The following is a 17642-nucleotide window of genomic DNA, read 5'->3' as shown; positions in this document are numbered from 1 at the left end:
TTCAGACTTGAATTTGAGCCGAATTATAAAAGCACACTTCTAGTTGAAGAGCGGACTGAAAGAGCAAACGGTGGTCGCCATCAGTCTGCCCGTGATGGAGAGGTGCTTCTAGGAAATGCAGCCTGAGAATGTCGTTGTCCTGAAAGAATTTGCAGGAGAGTTTTCAGCCTTTTGATAGCCTCAAAATGTTATCCCAAACCTTGGGCCTTTGTGCTGGGCAGGAGTGAGGGCCCCGTGCCAGCCCTTCCTGGCCCGTTTGCCCCAGGCCGTGCCCTGCTGGGCAGTCTGAGCAGAGGCTTCCTGAAAAGGAGTGGGAGCCACGCCCACCTCGCCAGGGGCTCGAGGACTGAGCGGCCACACGTGGCCAGCACCTTAGAGTTGTCCGGAACGCGGCAGCCCCTTGCTCGCATGTCTTGTCTGCTGTGAAGGACGAGTCACTCTCACAAGGAGAGGGTTCTGCTCTGAAGCAGTTTCTCTTGCAGGAGAGAGAATGCTCTTAATCCAGCGTCTTTTGGCAGAGAACACGGGGAAGGCGGCGGCACTGCCCGGACAGTGACACTTGAATGCATATGCTAACAGCCGTGTGGCATGCGGCGAGATGTGTTTTCAGAGACGGCTGGGAGGCCGGCTGTTCACAGACATCTTGCTGTGGGCAGGTCTGCATGGCTCTTCTGCCCCCGCTTTGCAGTAGGTAGGGAGGCAGGATCTCCTCCAGCCATAAACTCCTGCCGTGTGGAAGCCTTTGGCCAGCCCAGAGCCATCCTCTGTGAGTGGCCTTGGGGAGGTCAAGCTGAGCCTTGCGATCCACGGCGTGGGCAAGGGGCCTCACTCCCCACTGCCCAGCGGGCTGTTCTATTTTCCCACTGTGGCCTTTGCACTGACTGCTGATCACTGCTTGCAGGGCCATGTGCTCCTGGCTTGGGAGCCACCTGGGCTGTGCCACTTCCTCCCCAGCCTTTTCCTTGAGGGGTCCCCAGGATTGCACCGCTGGCTGTCACCCTCCTCGCTGCACACTTCTGAGGCTGCAGTCACCAGGTGTAGGCGGCCCCCACTGGACATCTCTGAACTCCGAATAAGTATTTTGATGCCTCCTGGCGCTGGCTGCCCCCTGGCTTGAGGGACGGCACCAATTGTTGAAGTCAGAAACCTGGGAGAGCCGTTCTAGGTGCCTCTCCCACCTCTCCACTGCCCGTGTCTGTGCCTCAGTGCATCCCCTCGTCACACTGCCCCTAGACTGTTGAGACTTCTTCCACCTGGTCCTTGAGGTGTCCACATCCTGCTCCATGAGGCACCGTGGAGAATTTGTCAACTCCCTGGTATGGCCAAGGCCCTCCGCGGCAGGAGCCCCACCCCATCCCCCTTGGCCTCTTTGCCCCTCTTCCGCTGCTCTCCCTTTCATGTCTGGCCCAGCCTCTGCACCTCGGAAGGCACCCAGCATCACCGAGCACCCTGCTGTGATAGGCGCCAGGGTGGCTAGCCCAGGGCCTGGCACACAGAGTGCACAGACAGTTTGCCCGGAGCCCCGAGGGCTGGCGTGTGTCCTCCAGTGTCCTCACCCGGTGCACGTGGCTCTGGGGCCGTGGCCTGCTAGGATGCAAAACGAGGCAGGCTGCGTTTTGGGAGATGAATCTGCATTCTGGCTGTGCTGCAGTCCTCTGAAGTGCAGGCTGGTTGCCTGCCAAGTACAGCCTTGCCGTGGTGCCCGGGGGAACCCGTGCAGCTTCCGTAGTGCTTTTAGTCATTGATCCGCAGTGCACACGGAGGGCAGCTGTCAGATTCCCGGGAAGCCTTCCCAAGCTGTGTTAGGGCAGGAACACCTGCCGGGCGGCGGCACTCCAGAACCCAGAGGCCGGATTTTGTGGCAGCTTTATAAAGCGACAGCCCTGGTGGCCCTGCCTCACCCGAAGGACTTCGGAACTCAGGGAAAGGCCCGCTGAAGTCACTGCCAATCCTTCCTGAAAATTGGATCGCTTTTCACAAATCCAGCGTCACAAAGGCAAGCGGCTGCTCACAGGCCGACGCAAACACGTGCTGTGTGGGAGCCTGGCGCGAGCCTCCTGTGTGACAGCTCCCTGGTGCCCGCGGAGAGCCCGGGGACAGCGCCGCGCGGACGCGTGCACACCAGACCCGCCTGCCGGCTGAGGGCCGACCCCTGGGCCCCGCGAGGCCCGGTCTGAGTTCTAGAACCACGCTGCGGGAACCGTGGGCCCAGGAATGCAACCTTCTTGCACCTGGACACCCCGGGCGGCCGCGCCACCTCGCCCCCGCGGGCTCCAGCTCGTGGGATCCCCACGCCCTGCCGGGGGGCGGCGCTGCGGCGGCGCGGGGAGGGCTGCGGGGGCGGGGCCGCGGCGGGGGAGGCGCGGCCGGGCGCGCGGGGAGCGGCGCGGCGCGGCGGGCACCAGGGCCGGCATGGCGTGGCCCTGCATCAGCCGCCTGTGCTGCCTGGCGCGCCGCTGGAACCAGCTGGACCGCTCCGACGTGGCGGTGCCTCTTACTCTGCACGGCTACTCGGACCTCGAGAGCGAAGAGCCGAGCCCGGTCGCCGCCGCTGCCGCGCGCAGGGGCCCGACTCCCGCAGGCGCCCGGGACCCCGGCCGGGACGTGCCGCTCACTCAGTACCAGCGGGACTTCGGCGTGTGGACGGCGCCCGCGGGGCCCAAAGATGCGGCGCAGGGGCGCGGGGCCGGGCCGGGCGGCCGCAGGGGCAAGTCCTCCGCGCCCGGCGCCCGGGGAGTCTACGTGCTGCCCATCGGCGATGGGGACGCGGCTGCCGCGGCCACCACGTCCTACAGGTATCGGGCCGGGGCCGGGGGCGCGGGGAGGCCGCGCCGCGTGCGGACCCCGAGGTGGGAAGAAGCTGAGGGCTGGAGCCGCTAGCGTGGGGGCGGTGGGAGGAGACGGGTCCCGCGCCGCCCCGACAGCCGGCGTCGCCCTAGTCGCTTCCAGCCCACCTCCAGGTGAGCGAGCACCTCCGCCGACGGGGGGCTCGCTTGCTCGCCCACAGCCCCCTCGGGTCTCGTCTCGGGCAGCGCGGTCACACGGGCCTGCCTTGCAGCTAGTTGGGAACCGCTTCCCTTTCGCGGCCGGAGCGGGGCGCGGGGCCAACCCCGGGCTCCCTCTGGGCAGAGCCGCCGCGGGGCGCTGGTGGCGAGGACGAGCGCTGGGTCCCACCGGCTGGGTGCCCGGGGGCTGCGCGCAGAGGACGGGGCTGCGGGCCACTCCCGGACACCTGAGCTTTCCGTTCTTTCAGAAGGCATTCACGTTCCGTGTGGAACAACCGGAAAGCACCATAGAGAAAAGAAGTGTCCCCAAGCGCTCCCCAGACTAGTTCTTCGGAATGCCCTGCCGGCGTTGGGGTGCAGGTGCACGGCTGGGTTCTCACCGTGCACATGAGTGTTTGCACCCACTGTGGACATGTCCGTGTTAGTACATGTTCTAATAAGTGTGCAGGATTTTTGAATCTCTTATCCCGTGGCTATACATCTGTATCTCCAAATACTTACCTACAGCCATATCACTAGACGTTCGGGGTGCTTCCGAGGCCGCTGCTCCCCGAATGCAGGAACTTCCCTATAGCTTCTCCTATAGCTCAGGGCAAGAGGTGCCTGGTAGGGGGCTGGTGAATGCCAGCGCTGCCACAGGATGCCATGGGGTGAGGCGCTTCCTGGGCTGATGGGGAGGGTCTTAAAGGCACACACATGCAGCAGCGCGCGTGTGTCACCGGGGAGTCACACACATGTGCCAGTAGCTCAGGGCCCCCTGATGGACGGCTGAGGCAAGCAGGCCTTTGGGGACAAGAGCTTGGGGAGGGTTGGATGCCGCCGGGGCTCAACAGAGCTTTAGCACTTTACTCTTTCTTTTTAAACTGACTTACTTGAAAGAGAGATCTTCCGTCTGCTGGTTCACTCCCTAAATGGCTGCAATGGTTAGGGCTGGGGCAGGCTGAAGCCAGGAACCTGGAGCTCCATCTAGTTTCCTTTGTGGGTGGCAGGGGCAAAAGGACTTGGGCCACCTTCTACTGCTTTCTCCGGCCATAGCAGGGAGCTGGATCAGAAGTGGAGCAGCTGGGACTTGAACCCGTGCCCATATGGGATGGGGGTGTCACAGATGGCAGCTTTAACTTCTGCACCACAGCGCTGGCTTGTTGCCTTTGTGTTTTTGAACATGAACATGTATGACCCGTTTTTAAAAGCAGTTTTTTTTTTTTTTTTTTTGACAGGCAGAGTGGACAGTGAGAGAGAGAGAGACAGAGAGAAAGGTCTTCCTTTGCCATTGGTTCACCCTCCAATGGCCGCTGCGGCCTGCGCACTGCGGCCGGCACACCGCGCTGATCCGATGGCAGGAGCCAGGTACTTATCCTGGTCTCCCATGGGATGCAGGGCCCAAGGACTTGGGCCATCCTCCACTGCACTCCCTGGCCACAGCAGAGAGCTGGCCTAGAAGAGGGGCAACCGGGACAGAATCCGGCGCCCCGACCGGGACTAGAACCCGGTGCGCCGGTGCCGCAAGGCGGAGGATTAGCCTAGTGAGCCGCGGCACCGGCCTAAAAGCAGTTTTAAAGACATAATTAACTTGTGTGATGAGCATCCTTGCAGCCAAGTCTTCGCTCCTATCGTAATTTCTTCAGGATAAATTCCTATCTGTGGAATTGAGGGGCCAAAAAGTATGAACTTTCCTCCCTAATCAAGGCTTCATTCCAAAACGCATCCATTCCAAGTGTGCAGCTGGGAGATTTTTGACAAGTACATCCACTGCATCCAAGACACTAGAACATTCCATGTCCCAGCTTCCTTCATAGCCAGGCACTTCTAAAAGAGCCTAGAGGGGACAGTGGTTGCAGGATGGATTTTCCACTTGCTGACATGCACTCAAGCTGAGCTGCGAAAACTCATTTGGGAATGGCAGGGGCAGGGCAGCCCCTGAGCCCGGCGCCCAGGCCCTAGCTGGGGTCACTTTGCCAATCAGCTGAGCAGGCAGAGGGCCCGAGAGGTGAGCCGTCTGGGGTGGCGTCTGCAGGAGGCTGCATCAGCTCAGGCAGGGTAGCCCAGGCTGGTCACGGAAGCCTCCCGGGGCACGCTGAGCTCCCTGCCGGGGATGTCCTAGCACAGGCCGGGCGTTCTGTGTCCCTTCCCCATGCTGGAGCCCTGTGAGGACCTTCTGCCCCGCTCCGGGGGCCAGCAAGGTGCCTTCTGCCTTCTGTGCGGCAGCACACGCCAGGCTCAGCACTCCCCTGGATCAGATCCCAGGCTCCGTGATCGCTACAGACGAGGACATGGAGCTGCTGGCGCAAGGGCTCCCAGCTCGGGCTGGCAGAGAAGGGAGAGGAACTCCAGTCTGTCTTCCCTCTGCGGCCAAGTTTGTAGCCCCTACGGGTTAGCCCCTAAGGGGCAGCCTCCTCGGAACCTCTCAGCTGCTTGAACTGTGTGCCGACACCAGCAGGGAAAAGTGCTGATGGGCAGAACTGGGACCCACGGGAGCTCACACTTGCTCGGGGGTAGATCTGCGCGGGCCACGCGGCCTCTGTGACCTTCTTCCCATCTGGAAAGCAGGAATACGGCAGCAACGCCAAGAGCTTGGCCACCAAAGCCCTGCCCCCCTCACTCCCAACCCCGCAGCACCGCAGGGCTGCGCTCAACGTGGCAGGGACCCGGCCCGAGCAATTGCATTCTGCTCTGCACCTTGCAAAATGCACACCACTCAGCAAAGTGCTTAAGGAGACTCAGAAAGCATAAAGATGAGTAGCTCCAAGGACTGCAAAGATATTCGAGTAGATGGGTGGCCCCCGCTCGCGGGCCCTAGACTGAGAGCTCACAGAGCCCTAGGCCTCCCTCCACTGCGCTACTGCAGCAGCCCTGCCTTCCCCGGCTTCTGGCCTCCGAGCGAGAACAGACTCGCCTTGCCTGCCTGGCTGGGTGGGCACAGCGGGTCCGGCCCGCAGCCAGCCCCGGCCTTCTGCCTGCCAGGCTCCTGGCGCCCCCACCCCCAGCCCGAATTCTTTCAGGCTTGGGTGCCAGCGCTTCCCACTCAGAAGACAAGGCCCTGGCTCCCTAGCTGTCTCCCTCCTTCCTCCTGGCTGGGGCTTCAGCTAAAAAGGGCTGACTGTAACAAGCTCCCCAAGATGGCCCCACCCTTGTGCACGTGGAGGAGCGGCAGCACCTGTGTCAGAGTCGGCAGCGAATTGGACTGAAGGTGCCGAGAACCCAGGCCCCCGAGCCTCAGTCCAGGGCTTTGCTGCGCTGCCCTGCGTAGCCCCCTGCTCCTCAGTGGGAGGTGGACGACGCTGGCCCATGCATCGGAGACCACGGGGAAGGTGCACCTGGGCCCGGCTCTCTCATTCATCTCGTTGGCCTGAGCCGCCCGCCTGCCTTCCTCCTCTCCTGGCAGCCACCAGGTCCTACTGACTCCATGTTGGATGCCCTGACCCTATCCACATTGCTGCCGGCCTGCCCTGGCTCCAGCGCCAGCCCCAGCCCCCACCACTTCCTGCTCTGGGCCCCTGCAGCCACTTACCGGGGCACGAGAGGCGGGGTGGCCACAGAAGGGCATGCCCAGGGGAGGACCTGCTTCCCTGGGAGAAGCAGAGCGGCAGATGGTGCTGGCAGCTGGCTTTAACAGAAGTCACCTGCTCGAGCCTGGCCCAGCCCTCCTGCCGGCTGCCCTTCCCCGAGCCCCGCCCCCGGCTGGGCTGCTGCAGAGGCGGAAAGGTGGGCAGCTTTGTTGACCTCCTGGCCTGACTCTCAGCCAGCGCACACGGTGTCCTGCCCAGGCTGCCGGTGGGCAGGGGAACCCAGCACACCTGGGAACACTTTCCCAACGGGCCTCGGCCAGCTGCTCCCGTGGACACAGCGCTGGCTGGCCGGGGAGCTGGTGGGATTAGAGGTCTCTGTTCAGAGCAATAGAAGCTGTCTTTTCAGCCAGAGAAATTGCTCTTGCCACGCGGAGCTGGTGGGGCCTCCCCCCGAGGTGCAGGCATGCACAGAGCCAGACCAGCTTGGTGTTTTTTGGGGTCATCACTACGAGAAAAAAAGAAAAAAAAACCTGCAGGGGATATTGAACCTTAATTCTTCCGCTCAGAGCCAGGTATGGAGAATCTTCCCTGAGCCGGGCACCGTCCAGGCCGCCACCTCTCCTAAGTGGCCCCCAGTGACCGGCCTGTAGGAATTTGTCCTTCACTGGTTCTGGGCCTTGGGGGGCTGGCAGCTGCTGGAACGTTTGGGGGGGGAGGCTGGTAAAACTGCCCTGGGGCTTCTCTGCCTCCAAGGCGTGGCACCTGCCAGGGGCTGGGGGTTTTGGGTGAAAGGCGCCCCAGGTGCTGACCGAGCTCTGCCCTGGGCGTTTGCTCACCTGCAGCCTCTCCTGCGTCCTCAGGGGCTGCAGCAGCCCGCACTGCCGGGGCAGCACTCAGAGGTGCAGGGCCGGGTGGGCTGCGCGGCCGCAGGCCTGCACTCTCCGTGAGCCGGGCTGTCTGTGCAGTGTGCTGGCTCCGTCAGTCCTGCTTTGTGAAGCTGAAGCAGGGCACAGCAGTGGACAGGGCCGTGGCATTCCAGAACAAGCCCAAGGCGTGGGGCAGTGGCCCCAAGGGATCGGGAAGGGGCAGCCGCCCTGGGCAGAGCTGGGACTCCTCTGTTGCAGACAGGAATTCCAGGCTTGGACTGGAGTGAAGCCCTCGAGATCCACCAAGGCAAAGCCAGCCAGAGTCATCACAACCCACACGTCAGAGTGGGACGGCGGCCCCGGGGCCAGCTTCCAGGTGAGCCTGAATGTCAGGGCGCGGCGCCGACGTGATGGGGTCAGCTGGCGTCATGGCCAGGCACTCCTACCTCACACACAGAAAACGAGCCGCCCATTAGCCGGGTGAGCGCCCGGCGTTTCTGGTGGGCAGGGTCACCAAGCTTGACCACTGAGCGCCGAGTGAACGGCCCTTGCAAGCACTTGGGCACCGTGCAGGAGGGAAGAGAAAATGGAAGGGCGGTGGGGACGGTGCAGCTTCCCGGGCCAGGGAGCAGGGTGGGCGTGTGTGTGACCTGATGCGGTGCCACTGCTCGCTCTAGGCCGTAAGTCACACTTCCTGGCTCCCCTCCCCCACCCCCTGAAGGCCAGAGTGGAGTGGAGGAGCGGGCGCACTCACACGCGGCCACTTCATCTTTCAGGTCCCGGAGGTGAGGAAAAAGTTCACCCCCAACCCCTCAGCCATCTTCCAGGCGTCAGCACCCCGGATTCTCAATGTGTGAGTGCGGTGCCCAGGAGAGGGGTCAGGACCCACGGCCGCTCCCTCTCCTCCTCCCAGAAGCCCGAGGAAGGCTTCGCAGGGGTGTCTAACTGCTGCGTGTCCGTCCCACAAGGCTTCAGTGTGAGCAGTCCGAGGGTCTGCCTCGCCGGGAACTGCACTGGCCCGGGGGGCTGAGGACCACAGACGTGCCAGGCCCCCGAGAAGCCCACCAGGGCCCATCCTCGGTGACTCTCCCAGGATGCATGATGGCTTTAATTCTAGAACCTATGGGAACCCGAGCTGCTCACCTCGCATCTGACTACACATGACCCCACGTGTAGGCTGAAAGAAGTCTTAGCACCTGCAGGTGGCCCCTGGTGCTGCTGGGTAACAGGTTTTCGGAGGAAACAGGTGTCCGCCAGGGCTCGGACTGCAGACATCTCCTCACGGCTAAGATGATCCTCAGGTTTCGTCGTCTCCAGCGCTGAGTGCCTCAGGTTTGAGGCTGAACCCCGCGTCCTGGGACTCCCCCGTACCGGATGACTGCACCTGCAGCACTCTGGCTGGGAACTGGAAACTTTCGGGGAAGGAGGAAGCATCCAACTTCTTCCCTGAAGGACTCTCACCCTCGCGCCTGCCCTGCTCTCATGCCTGCCAGCCGGGAGCAGCTCATCTTGTCTGGTAAGCCGTGCCCAGGCTGTGGAAGTGCCAGCCTGGAACCAGCCTGGGACGGTTTTTGGTAAGGGAAACTGAAGGGTTGCCCTTGGAGCGCCCCTGCTCTGGCCAGCAGGTGGCGGCACCGAGGCTCCGGAACCCTGGCAGGAGGCAGCGGGGGCTGGCGGGCAGCCTCCCCTCAGGTGCTAGCTCTGCTGAGCGCAGACCCAGAGGCTCCCTCTTTAAAGGGCTCTGCTATCTCAGACCCCACTGGTGTGTGTCTGTGGGAAATGTAAAAATGTACCGTTTCAGTTTCTTGATTTAGCTGGTGAGCAACAAACAGGAGCGTCCTGTGCTTTTGCTTTCCTCCTGTCTCCTGGCCACCTGGACTTGGCTGGAGCGCGGCCACGGCCTCCCCCACACTAGTGCTTCCCAGAACCCACCAGTCGCTGTTCTGTGTTACTCTTGTGCCCTCAGCCAGGAGCTGTTTGGGAAGCTGGTCTGGGGCTCCCTCCCCGCTACGGGGAGGCAGGCTGGCTGGCAGGAGTGTTCGTGTCGACAGGCGCATGCTCAGGCCGGTGTGGGGCCCGCCTGCCTCGCCCCTCCCTGCACGGCTCGCTCTGTTCCCATCTGCAGCCACCCACGGCCTGCAGCCTGCTGCCCCTCACCAGGCCCGCCGCGCTCACACGGCAGCAGGCAGCGCCCCTTCTCCGCCAGAACCTGCGTCCCTGGGGAGCTCACGCATGCCTGGGCCCCAGGGACAGAGGGGGCTCTGCCGTCTCATTGCCCGGTGCTACAGCAGCCATGGAAGCCCCTGCACCATCAGATGAGCCTGACCCCTGCTCAGCCACCTTTCCACAAGGCCCCACAGCTCCTCATAGCGTCCCCTAGCAGGTGTCATTCGTTAGATCTGGCTTATGAAGAGACCCCTCCCACTAACTCCACGTCTGAGCAAGGCGGAACAGCACAGTGAGGGACACGAGAAGCAAGACAAGTGTCAGGTACGTGCTGCTACCCACCCCCAGCAATGCCTTGGAAGTAGTGACCACTGAGAAGGGGCCTAGGGTAACTTATATTTTATTATACTTAAAGTTTATTATACTTAAAGTTCTAGGAAGTAATAAGCGTTTTTGTATTCTGTAAGGGAAAAGTCTTTAAAAAGTTCAGTCTGTTAGCTAACTTCAGCCTAAAGGAAATGCTCACCACTTATAACCAAAGTCACCACTGCAGTAGTGGCCTCAACCAGCCATGGGATGCACCCCCCAGGGCCTTTCCACGAGTCAACGGGGGCTCACGGTCAGAGACCAACGTCCCGCCTCTCTGCTCCACAGCAAACAACTTCAGGACTTCAAACCCGCTCACCAAGGTCAAGAAGATCCCAGAGCTGCCTGCTGGTACCACTCATGTGAGTCCTTCCATGCAAGTCCCCACCGCAGCTGCCCGTGACTTTGGCCTTGGCTCTGCAGTGCCCGGCAAGCCCTCCCCAGTCAGCTATCACTCAGCGAGGGAAGCCTGGGCCCGGCCCTCTTCTCGTCCCCGGGACTGCTCAGCTCTCCCTGACTCACCCTCCGTGCACTGTGTGCATTGCCTCCTCTCAGGAATTCTCGCCTTCTAAGAGCCAAGACTTGCAGAGCCTCTTGGCAGCTCGTCTCTGCTGCTTTTCTGACTCCAGCCACGGGCTAGCAGATGGCCCCAGCATAAGGACCGTGTCCTGGGAGCACCTTCCTCCGGGCCTCGGCACAGCCAGACCTGCTGGCGTGGTTCTCTAACGCAGGGGCTGTTTCCCTCTGCCTTGGCTCTGAGGTAGCTGGGTGGGATTATGCAGTCTGCCTTGCCCAAGCTGTCAGGGATAATTATGTCCTGAGTAAACATGTACCTTCCAGTTTTTTTTTTAAGATATTTATGTAACTGTAATCCTTTATCCTGCATGGCTGCAAATCCATTCCAGAAAGAATTTAAGGGATCAAGTAGGAGCCTCTACCTGCACCCCGCCCCCATATTCTCTGACCTCCTTATGCAGAAGAGCGAGGTATGGTGCTTACAGTGCTTCCAAGGCACAAAAAGCCAGCACAAATACTAAAAGATTTATTGTAGACATTTGTTACACAATTGTTATAGTTGATACAAATACATCTGAAACATTAACACACAGACTGTTAAAATCACTTAATATTTTTTCCCAAAAAGGTAACTTCTTTAGGCTTCCATGCCTGTCATAAACTAATCTGTTCTCTCACCAACCACACCGGCCACCTGGGCTCTCCAGCACTCGCCAGGTGACTCCACATGCCCGCCCAGCAACCTTGAGAGGACAGCAGCCCGACTGCCGCACTACTTACTAAGCCGGGCCGTCCTGTGCCCCCGCGAGAACTCGCATCTGCAGCGCCCAAAGCAGAATTGCAGCTCGGATTCCGTCACGTGGCTGCTCCTCTCACCCACAGGCCTCACGTTTTCCCTGGGCAGAGTGCACGCAGATTTCTAACTGGGAGTAAGTCTGTCCTTCACCGTCCACACACGCAGCATCTCCGAAGGAACGGGACATCGTCCAGGGCACCACCGACCCTCCTCCTCCCTACCTCCCGGCTGGGCGCGTGCCTTCCGAGCGCTGCAGCCCTATCTCCGGGCCTGGGCGAGTCTTTCTCCAGCTAATGTTAAGGCACTCACAGGTGTTTCTGTCACACTTCTCTTCTCAGGAAGGACTCCTTCAGACAGAACAAGCTGCTAAATCCACAGAGAACCAACGGTCCCAGCAGAGCCTGTCCAGGGCGGCTCCCCACGGCCACTCCACCTGGCACCAGAAACTCCAGCAGACCACACAAATGGCGGCGGTCGGCTCTCTGCTGGGCACGCAATTCGGCCAAGTCCCCAGGCCCTACAGACGCTGTCCGTTACGCAGGAAGGGCTGCGTGGGTCCCAGTCAGACCTTGTCCTTCCCGGGCCGGCGCTGGGATCGGTCCCTGTGACAGTGCTCTGATGCTCGCTGCCACTAATGCTCCTGTGCGCCCAGAAAAAAGAATCCAGCTCAGGCTGCGGCCTCCTGGGCCCCTCTGGCTCTCTCGGCATACGGCACCTCTTACCACAGCTGACTCACCTAGGCTAAAAGTGCAGCGGCTCCAGGCCGAGGCCAGGCAGGAGTGGCGACCCCCTGGCTGAGTGCTGAAGTCCCTCCCTCTTCAGGGAAACTGCCGGGGGTGCCCGTAACCCAGCCCACAGAAAGGGTCCAGTTCCAGCCTGCCAGACTCACGTCCCCGGGAGCCAGGACCAAGGTGCCCCCTTGAGTCCACCCAGAGCAGAGAGGGCCTGATACAGCCTGGCCCACCTCTGCGACACCCTCCTGGAACCTTTGCGGAGTGGAGAAATGCAAGCCACAGAGCATGTGTCCATTCACAGCTCCACTCCAGAATCTGGAACAAACCCCTGTCCTGAAAGGATTGCACCTGGCACCGGCACTGGTGTTACGTGAATCGGGGAGAGGCCGTGGTTTGGTGGCCATGATGTTCTAGGCAAAGGAAAGCAGCCTCCTCCCCCACTCAGAAGTCTTCGCAGCCCACAGGCTCTGGAGCTTCATCCATTCACTGGTCCTCGTGCAGGATGCCCATGTGTTTGTTCGTGAGGAAGTCCAGGAAAGGGATGTTGCAAATGGCCTGGTGAATATTACTCACGGTGATTTCTTTGGGAATCCTGGTTCAAAAAAACAGAGTGTTACTGGGTGTGACTCTCCCAAGTCTCTTTTCATTCAGTTTACCAAGCGGGCCATCTTGGCACAGACCTCGTGGGAGGGGCCACGGGGCCATGTGTGTCAGGGAGGGCAGGGGCATACTCGCCGTGCCTCTGGCCCTGTCTCTCTCTCCCTTCATTAGTTCCTTTCAAAGCTGGTGAGATTTAGCCTGCCCTGTCAGTCAAATGTAACTTCCCAGTCAGACAGGAAAAGGATCAGGAGAGAGAGAAGTGGATAGTAGACCAGGATATGGTTGGCTTCTAATTCTTGCTGAGTCAGAGCACCATGGAATTCTGGGCCCCTGCTACTTCCTGTGTCCTGCAGAGATGGGGAAGATGGAGTCAGGCCAGGTGAATGGTGACTGCTGTCATCTAGGGGCCCCAGCCCCAGGTCTGTCTCCACCTCCACTGTGGGGCCCACAGAGGCGAGCTGGCCCCAAGAAGCACACACCCCGTCTCGGACTTCAAGCAGGACAACAAGCAGCGCAACCGGACCCCTTCGTGTCTCTTCCTTTTTCTAAAGACTTCTATGTGTGTTACATCCTGGGGAGTTCCGATTTAGGCCTGTTCATGTCCTCATGTACTTTGTTACAATTTTATAAACTTGTGACAGCACTAGCATAATGGAATAAAATATTTTCTTTGAAAGAGAAGCAAGGTGTGGCCTACCTAGCCTTCTTTTGGAGCCTGGGAAAAGAGTAAAAATTCAGTGTTCTAGCCAAAAAGGAGGAGTCAGCAGAGCAGTGGTGAACCAGGAGGCTGCGGAGCTAACGAGCCCTGAGTCTGAATCTTGGTTCTGTCATATTTGCTGGAAAGCCAGGGAAGGTTACTTTTCAAAGACTACTTTCCTGATTTCTAAACAGGGAGTAATAGTTAAGCCATGAAAAAATTAGGCAATATCTGTAATGCTTGGCTCTTGTCACCAATACCATCTTTTGCAGCTAAGAGCTCGTATCTATTCAACCCTGCAACAAGAGTCCTAGAGATCGGCATTGAGGAGCAGCAGGTGAACCCATGGCTTGGGATGCCAACATCCCCTATCAGAGTGCTGGTTCAAGTCCCAGCTGCTCCACTTCCAATCCAGCTCCCTACTACGTAGTGCCTGGGAAGGCAATGGAAGATGGCCCAAGGGCCTGGGGCCCTGTCACCCACGTGGGTGACTCAGATGACTTCTGGCTTTGGCCTGGCCCGTTCTGGCTACTAGGGCCACCTGGAAAGGGAACAAGCAGAGAGAAGAGCTCTGGGTGTTTTTCTGTTGCTCTGCTTTTAAAATCTTAAAAAAAAAAAAAAAAAAAAAAAAAAGCCAGCCCCGTGTGTCAAGTAATGACCAGAGGGTCCAGACCTCTGGGCAAAGCTGAGCTCTCACAACCAAGCAGTTCTCAAAAGTACAGCAAATCCTTGTATCATCTGACTCTGAGCACTAATCTACCTCCTGCTGGATTGATTTAAATACATCTTCATGGGCGATTAAACTGAGAAAATAATCCGTAACCTCACATCTGTACCTCGCATCACCGCCTCCCGAGGTCACAGTACCTGTTGTGAGATGCTGTCTGGTATCCAACCGCCAGAGCCTGCCTCAGGATGTCGTTCACCAGCTGCTCTGTAGCCTGCGAGGAAAGAGGCTGTTATTCTCGGCACAGCCGACTCACCGCTAGCTGGGAGGGTGCATGTGAGCCCATCTTGTTTTCAAAGCTGCATCTAAACATCAAAAATGGAAGATCTGGAATAACAGACTACAAAAAAATGGAGGCTACTGATTCTGAGAAATGAGGACTTGAGGTGGTTTTCATTAACCAGACACGTTCTTAAGGAAAACAGGCGAGAGTTGTTACAGAGGCATCCCTGACATGGGGGGAAGAGATCTACCAGGGAAAAAAACCAGGCTGGGTAAGGAATGGGTGCCTTTTTCTGCCCCTTGCCAAGGCATGGCACAGCTGTGGCTGTGTGTAATTTCCTAACACAGTGAGAGCACTGACATTCACTACAGAACAATTCTTACAGAGCACCTGAAATGGGACCAAAAAAAATCTTGAGTGACATGAACAAAAAACTCTCATAGATGACTCCATACTCAGAAGAAATAGGTAGTATGTTTAAAAATCGTGCGTGTGTGTTGGAGGGGGAGGGACACTGTGGTACACTGGGTTAAGCCACCGGCATCCCACGTGGGTGCTTGTTTAAGTCCTGGCTGCTCCCCTTCTGATACAGCTCCCTACTAATGCACCTGGGAAGTAGCAGAAGATAGCCCAGTGGCTTGGGCCCCTGCACCCACGTGGGAGACCCAGAAGAAGCTCCAGGATCCTGGCTCCTGGCTTCAGTCTGACCCAGCCCTGGCCATTTGGAGAGTGAACCAGAGGATGGAAGATCTCTCTGTTTCTTCTCTCTCTATAATTCTGACTTTGAAATAAATCTTTAAAAAAAAAAAAAAAAAAAGAACAGTAGAGGGAGTGAACATGTAGCATAGTAGTTAAATGCCTGCCTCCAACATTAGAGTGCCCAGGTTTGACTCCTGGCTCCAGCTCTCTCCTAACGTGCACCCTAGTGGAAGGTGATGGCTCAAGTAAACGGGTTCCTGCCATACACATGGGGCACCTGCATGGAGTTTCTGGCCCCTGGCTCTGGTCCCAGTGTAGATTCGGCTGCTGTAGGCACAGAAGGGGCTCATTCTCTTTCTCAAATAAGAAATCAGAAGGGAAAAAAGGAAATTTAAAGCTTGAGTAAGATGAGAAATTTAAAAGCAAGTCACCTCTGTTCCTCTCTCGGTACTTGTACCTTACTCATAACACCCTGGACTCCCACCACGCCGGCCCTAGTTCTGACGGCCACGGCAGCAGGGGGCACCCACCTTCAAGAGCATGTCCTCCAGCACCGAGGCGTACACGTTCTTGTGGAGCTCCACAGGCTGCAGGACGATCCCAATCTGGAGAAGCAGAACAGCGCTGCTAGGCCCCGTGTCTACTGCGAACAGCCTCTCACCAAACAGGCCGACTTCTCCACACCCACAGACATGCTGGTCAGTGGAGGGGCCCCACAAACACTGCAGATGAAACGCTCAGGGAAGCTCCACCAAACAGAGATGTCTGCTTGTCTTCCCTTGCTTCTGGCTATTCAAAATGCTACTCAACTCTGTTTACTCCCAGATCTCCTTCGTGAGGGGAACTGGCTGGGATCTGCCGTGAATTCTGACAGCAGGGTCACCACTAGGGAAGACTGGATCAGGCAGCACTTGCTGCACTTTTCACCTCAGCCTGCGAGTGACAGCAAACTCTCTTTCACTTCAGGCACTTGGGTGCAGTGGCACAGGTGCCGCTGGGTTTTCTCAGGAGTGGATGAATCATTCCCTCCTGAGTAGCAGGGTTGGTGTATGCCACGTGGACGCTATGGGCAGGGCACAGGGGAGCTAGGGCAACGTCAGGAAAAGACTGCGACGTGCCTCACAAGGGAAAAGGGCTTTGCCCCACGCAGAAAACAGCAAAGGAGATGAAAAGTAAGCAACTGGCTATGGCCTGGCCGGTGCTGCTTCACGTCTGTGTGCGGCAAGCAGCCTTTTCACACGCCCCAGGGCCCTGATGCGGCATCTGGGAGCCCTAGAGCACATCCGGTTTAGCAGGCCAGCACCCACAGCTGGCGGGCGACTGAGCGCCAGCACAGGCCTCTGCCCCTACCTTCTGTGCGACGTCGGCGATGAACTCAGACCCCGGCGTTGGTGGCAGGTAGAATTTCATTTCCTCCTGTTTCTCCTCGTGCTCCTTTTTGATGTTCGTCTTCAGCGGCTCTGAGAGGGTAAGGATGTCCACCTCCTCCTCGTTCTCCGGCTCTCTCTTCTGAAACTGCTGCAGGTCCTCCAGTTTGCGGCAGAGGTTGTCAGCAGAGGAGAATGACGATGGGCACTCTAAAGAGAGGTCATCAGTCTCAGGACAGCCGTGGTGACAACGGGAAGTCTGAGCAAGGACTCTGCTGAAGTATCTAGGGACTCACCTTCTTTCTACCCAGTTCTAAAAGGCTATGGATCTACAATGGTGAGAACTAGGACTTCATGAAGCACAGAAGGGCCAAGACAGGCATCTTCCATCCTGTGTGATAAATGTGAGGAGACTGCTATCTAAGACCACACAGCACACGATTCTGGCTTCCACCACCAAAAGACAGCCATATCCCACCTCCTGAGTACCAGTGCTAACTGACTTTTCTTCATCTTTCAAGTCTGCCAACTTCAGAAGTGCACAGTCAGAATTACCCATCTTCCTGCTGCTCAGAGAGCACTGTGGACACTCCAGGGCGCACCGTGCACCAAGTCCCCAGTTAAGGGACTCAGAGCCCAGCAGAGTGCGCACTGCAGAGCGGGAGCAGCTGCTCCCCCGACAGGGCATGAGGAGGGCGTAACAGCACCCAGCAAGATGGTGGCAGAGTGCTCAGCTCCTGGCCTTCTCTGTTTTCCTGACAGGGCTCTACCAAATCCACAGAGCCTGGTGTACGTGGAGGACCAGCAAAGCCTCTGCTCTGTAAGGCAGGCAGACCCTCATGCTAATGACACGAAGACCAGCCTCAGATCAGAGACAGGAGGGGTCACCCTGCGGGGGGCTCTAGAAGCTCTCGTGAACGGGACTTAGCCCGTCTCACAAGGCCCCAGCTCTGTGCTCCAGGTTCCCTCACACTGAGAGGCAGGGAGAAGACAACCTTTCACATTCTCCAAGGCAACGCAGATCCTCCCTTTCCCTAAAAACACCCTTACCCCTGCCACCATGCACTAGCTGTCTGTTTATCCTAAGACACTCAAAGCCTTTTACCTGCGAAACTGTTGGTTGTTCACATGTCCCTCCAACACAAGCTGGCGTACCTCCTAGCTCGGTCTAGAGGCCATCACAGAAGACACAGCCCTGTGTTCCCAGAAACAGGGCAGATCTGCCTAGGGGGATTCCCAAGGTCACAAAAGAAGGGGAAGCCACTTCTGTGTGGAGAAAAGGAGGCGGCTTAGGAGCCTTGAAAGAAGAAATAGTGCTGAGGCGGTGACTCACAAACAGTGTGTGCCTACTGGATGCACAAACCAGAACATTCC

The 17642-nt window shown here is 58.5% G+C and overlaps 2 protein-coding genes across 6 annotated transcripts in view; one reads left to right on the top strand and one right to left on the bottom strand.

The window, feature by feature from the left end:
- The first annotated feature begins 2074 nt into the window (after positions 1–2074).
- Positions 2075–13236, top strand: MAP6D1 (MAP6 domain containing 1). Of its 2 annotated transcripts, none has more exons than XM_070072410.1 (6): positions 2075–2795; positions 7636–7753; positions 8154–8893; positions 9758–9867; positions 10198–10271; positions 11560–13236. In XM_070072410.1, the coding sequence occupies exons 1-3, from the start codon at positions 2215–2217 to the stop codon at positions 8232–8234; spliced, it is 780 nt and encodes a 259-aa protein (XP_069928511.1). In that variant the 5' UTR covers positions 2075–2214; the 3' UTR covers positions 8235–8893; positions 9758–9867; positions 10198–10271; positions 11560–13236. The 2 variants fall into 2 exon arrangements, with proteins under 2 accessions (XP_069928511.1, XP_069928510.1); XM_070072409.1 differs by having other exon boundaries at positions 2161–2795; positions 9761–9867; positions 11560–11699.
- Positions 10930–17642, bottom strand: part of YEATS2 (YEATS domain containing 2) — a 121026-nt gene continuing 114313 nt past the window's right edge. For all 4 annotated transcript variants that reach the window (XM_070072402.1, XM_070072401.1, XM_002716492.5 and 1 more), the window contains 4 exons: positions 16252–16478; positions 15432–15506; positions 14120–14193; positions 10930–12547 (listed from right to left, as the gene is read on the bottom strand). In XM_070072402.1, the coding sequence (XP_069928503.1) occupies positions 12439–12547; positions 14120–14193; positions 15432–15506; positions 16252–16478 (485 nt within the window). In that variant the 3' untranslated portion in view covers positions 10930–12438. The remainder of the gene's footprint in view (positions 12548–14119; positions 14194–15431; positions 15507–16251; positions 16479–17642) is intronic.

This window comes from Oryctolagus cuniculus, chromosome 4, assembly GCF_964237555.1.
Source record: "Oryctolagus cuniculus chromosome 4, mOryCun1.1, whole genome shotgun sequence".
Classification (NCBI taxonomy): domain Eukaryota; kingdom Metazoa; phylum Chordata; class Mammalia; order Lagomorpha; family Leporidae; genus Oryctolagus; species Oryctolagus cuniculus.
Note: the sequence above shows the minus strand (reverse complement) of the source record. Positions and strands in the feature narration are given on the sequence as shown.

What these genes read in the sequence shown, in the direction of transcription:
- MAP6D1 (XM_070072410.1), top strand. Translation starts at nt 2,215, where the DNA reads ATGCAACCTTCTTGCACCTGGACACCCCGGGCGGCCGCGCCACCTCGC. An exon ending in GCGGCCACCACGTCCTACAG is followed by an intron (nt 2,796 to 7,635) that starts GTATCGGGCCGG and finishes CCTCTGTTGCAG; the next exon opens with ACAGGAATTCCAGGCTTGGA. An exon ending in GCCCCGGGGCCAGCTTCCAG is followed by an intron (nt 7,754 to 8,153) that starts GTGAGCCTGAAT and finishes TTCATCTTTCAG; the next exon opens with GTCCCGGAGGTGAGGAAAAA.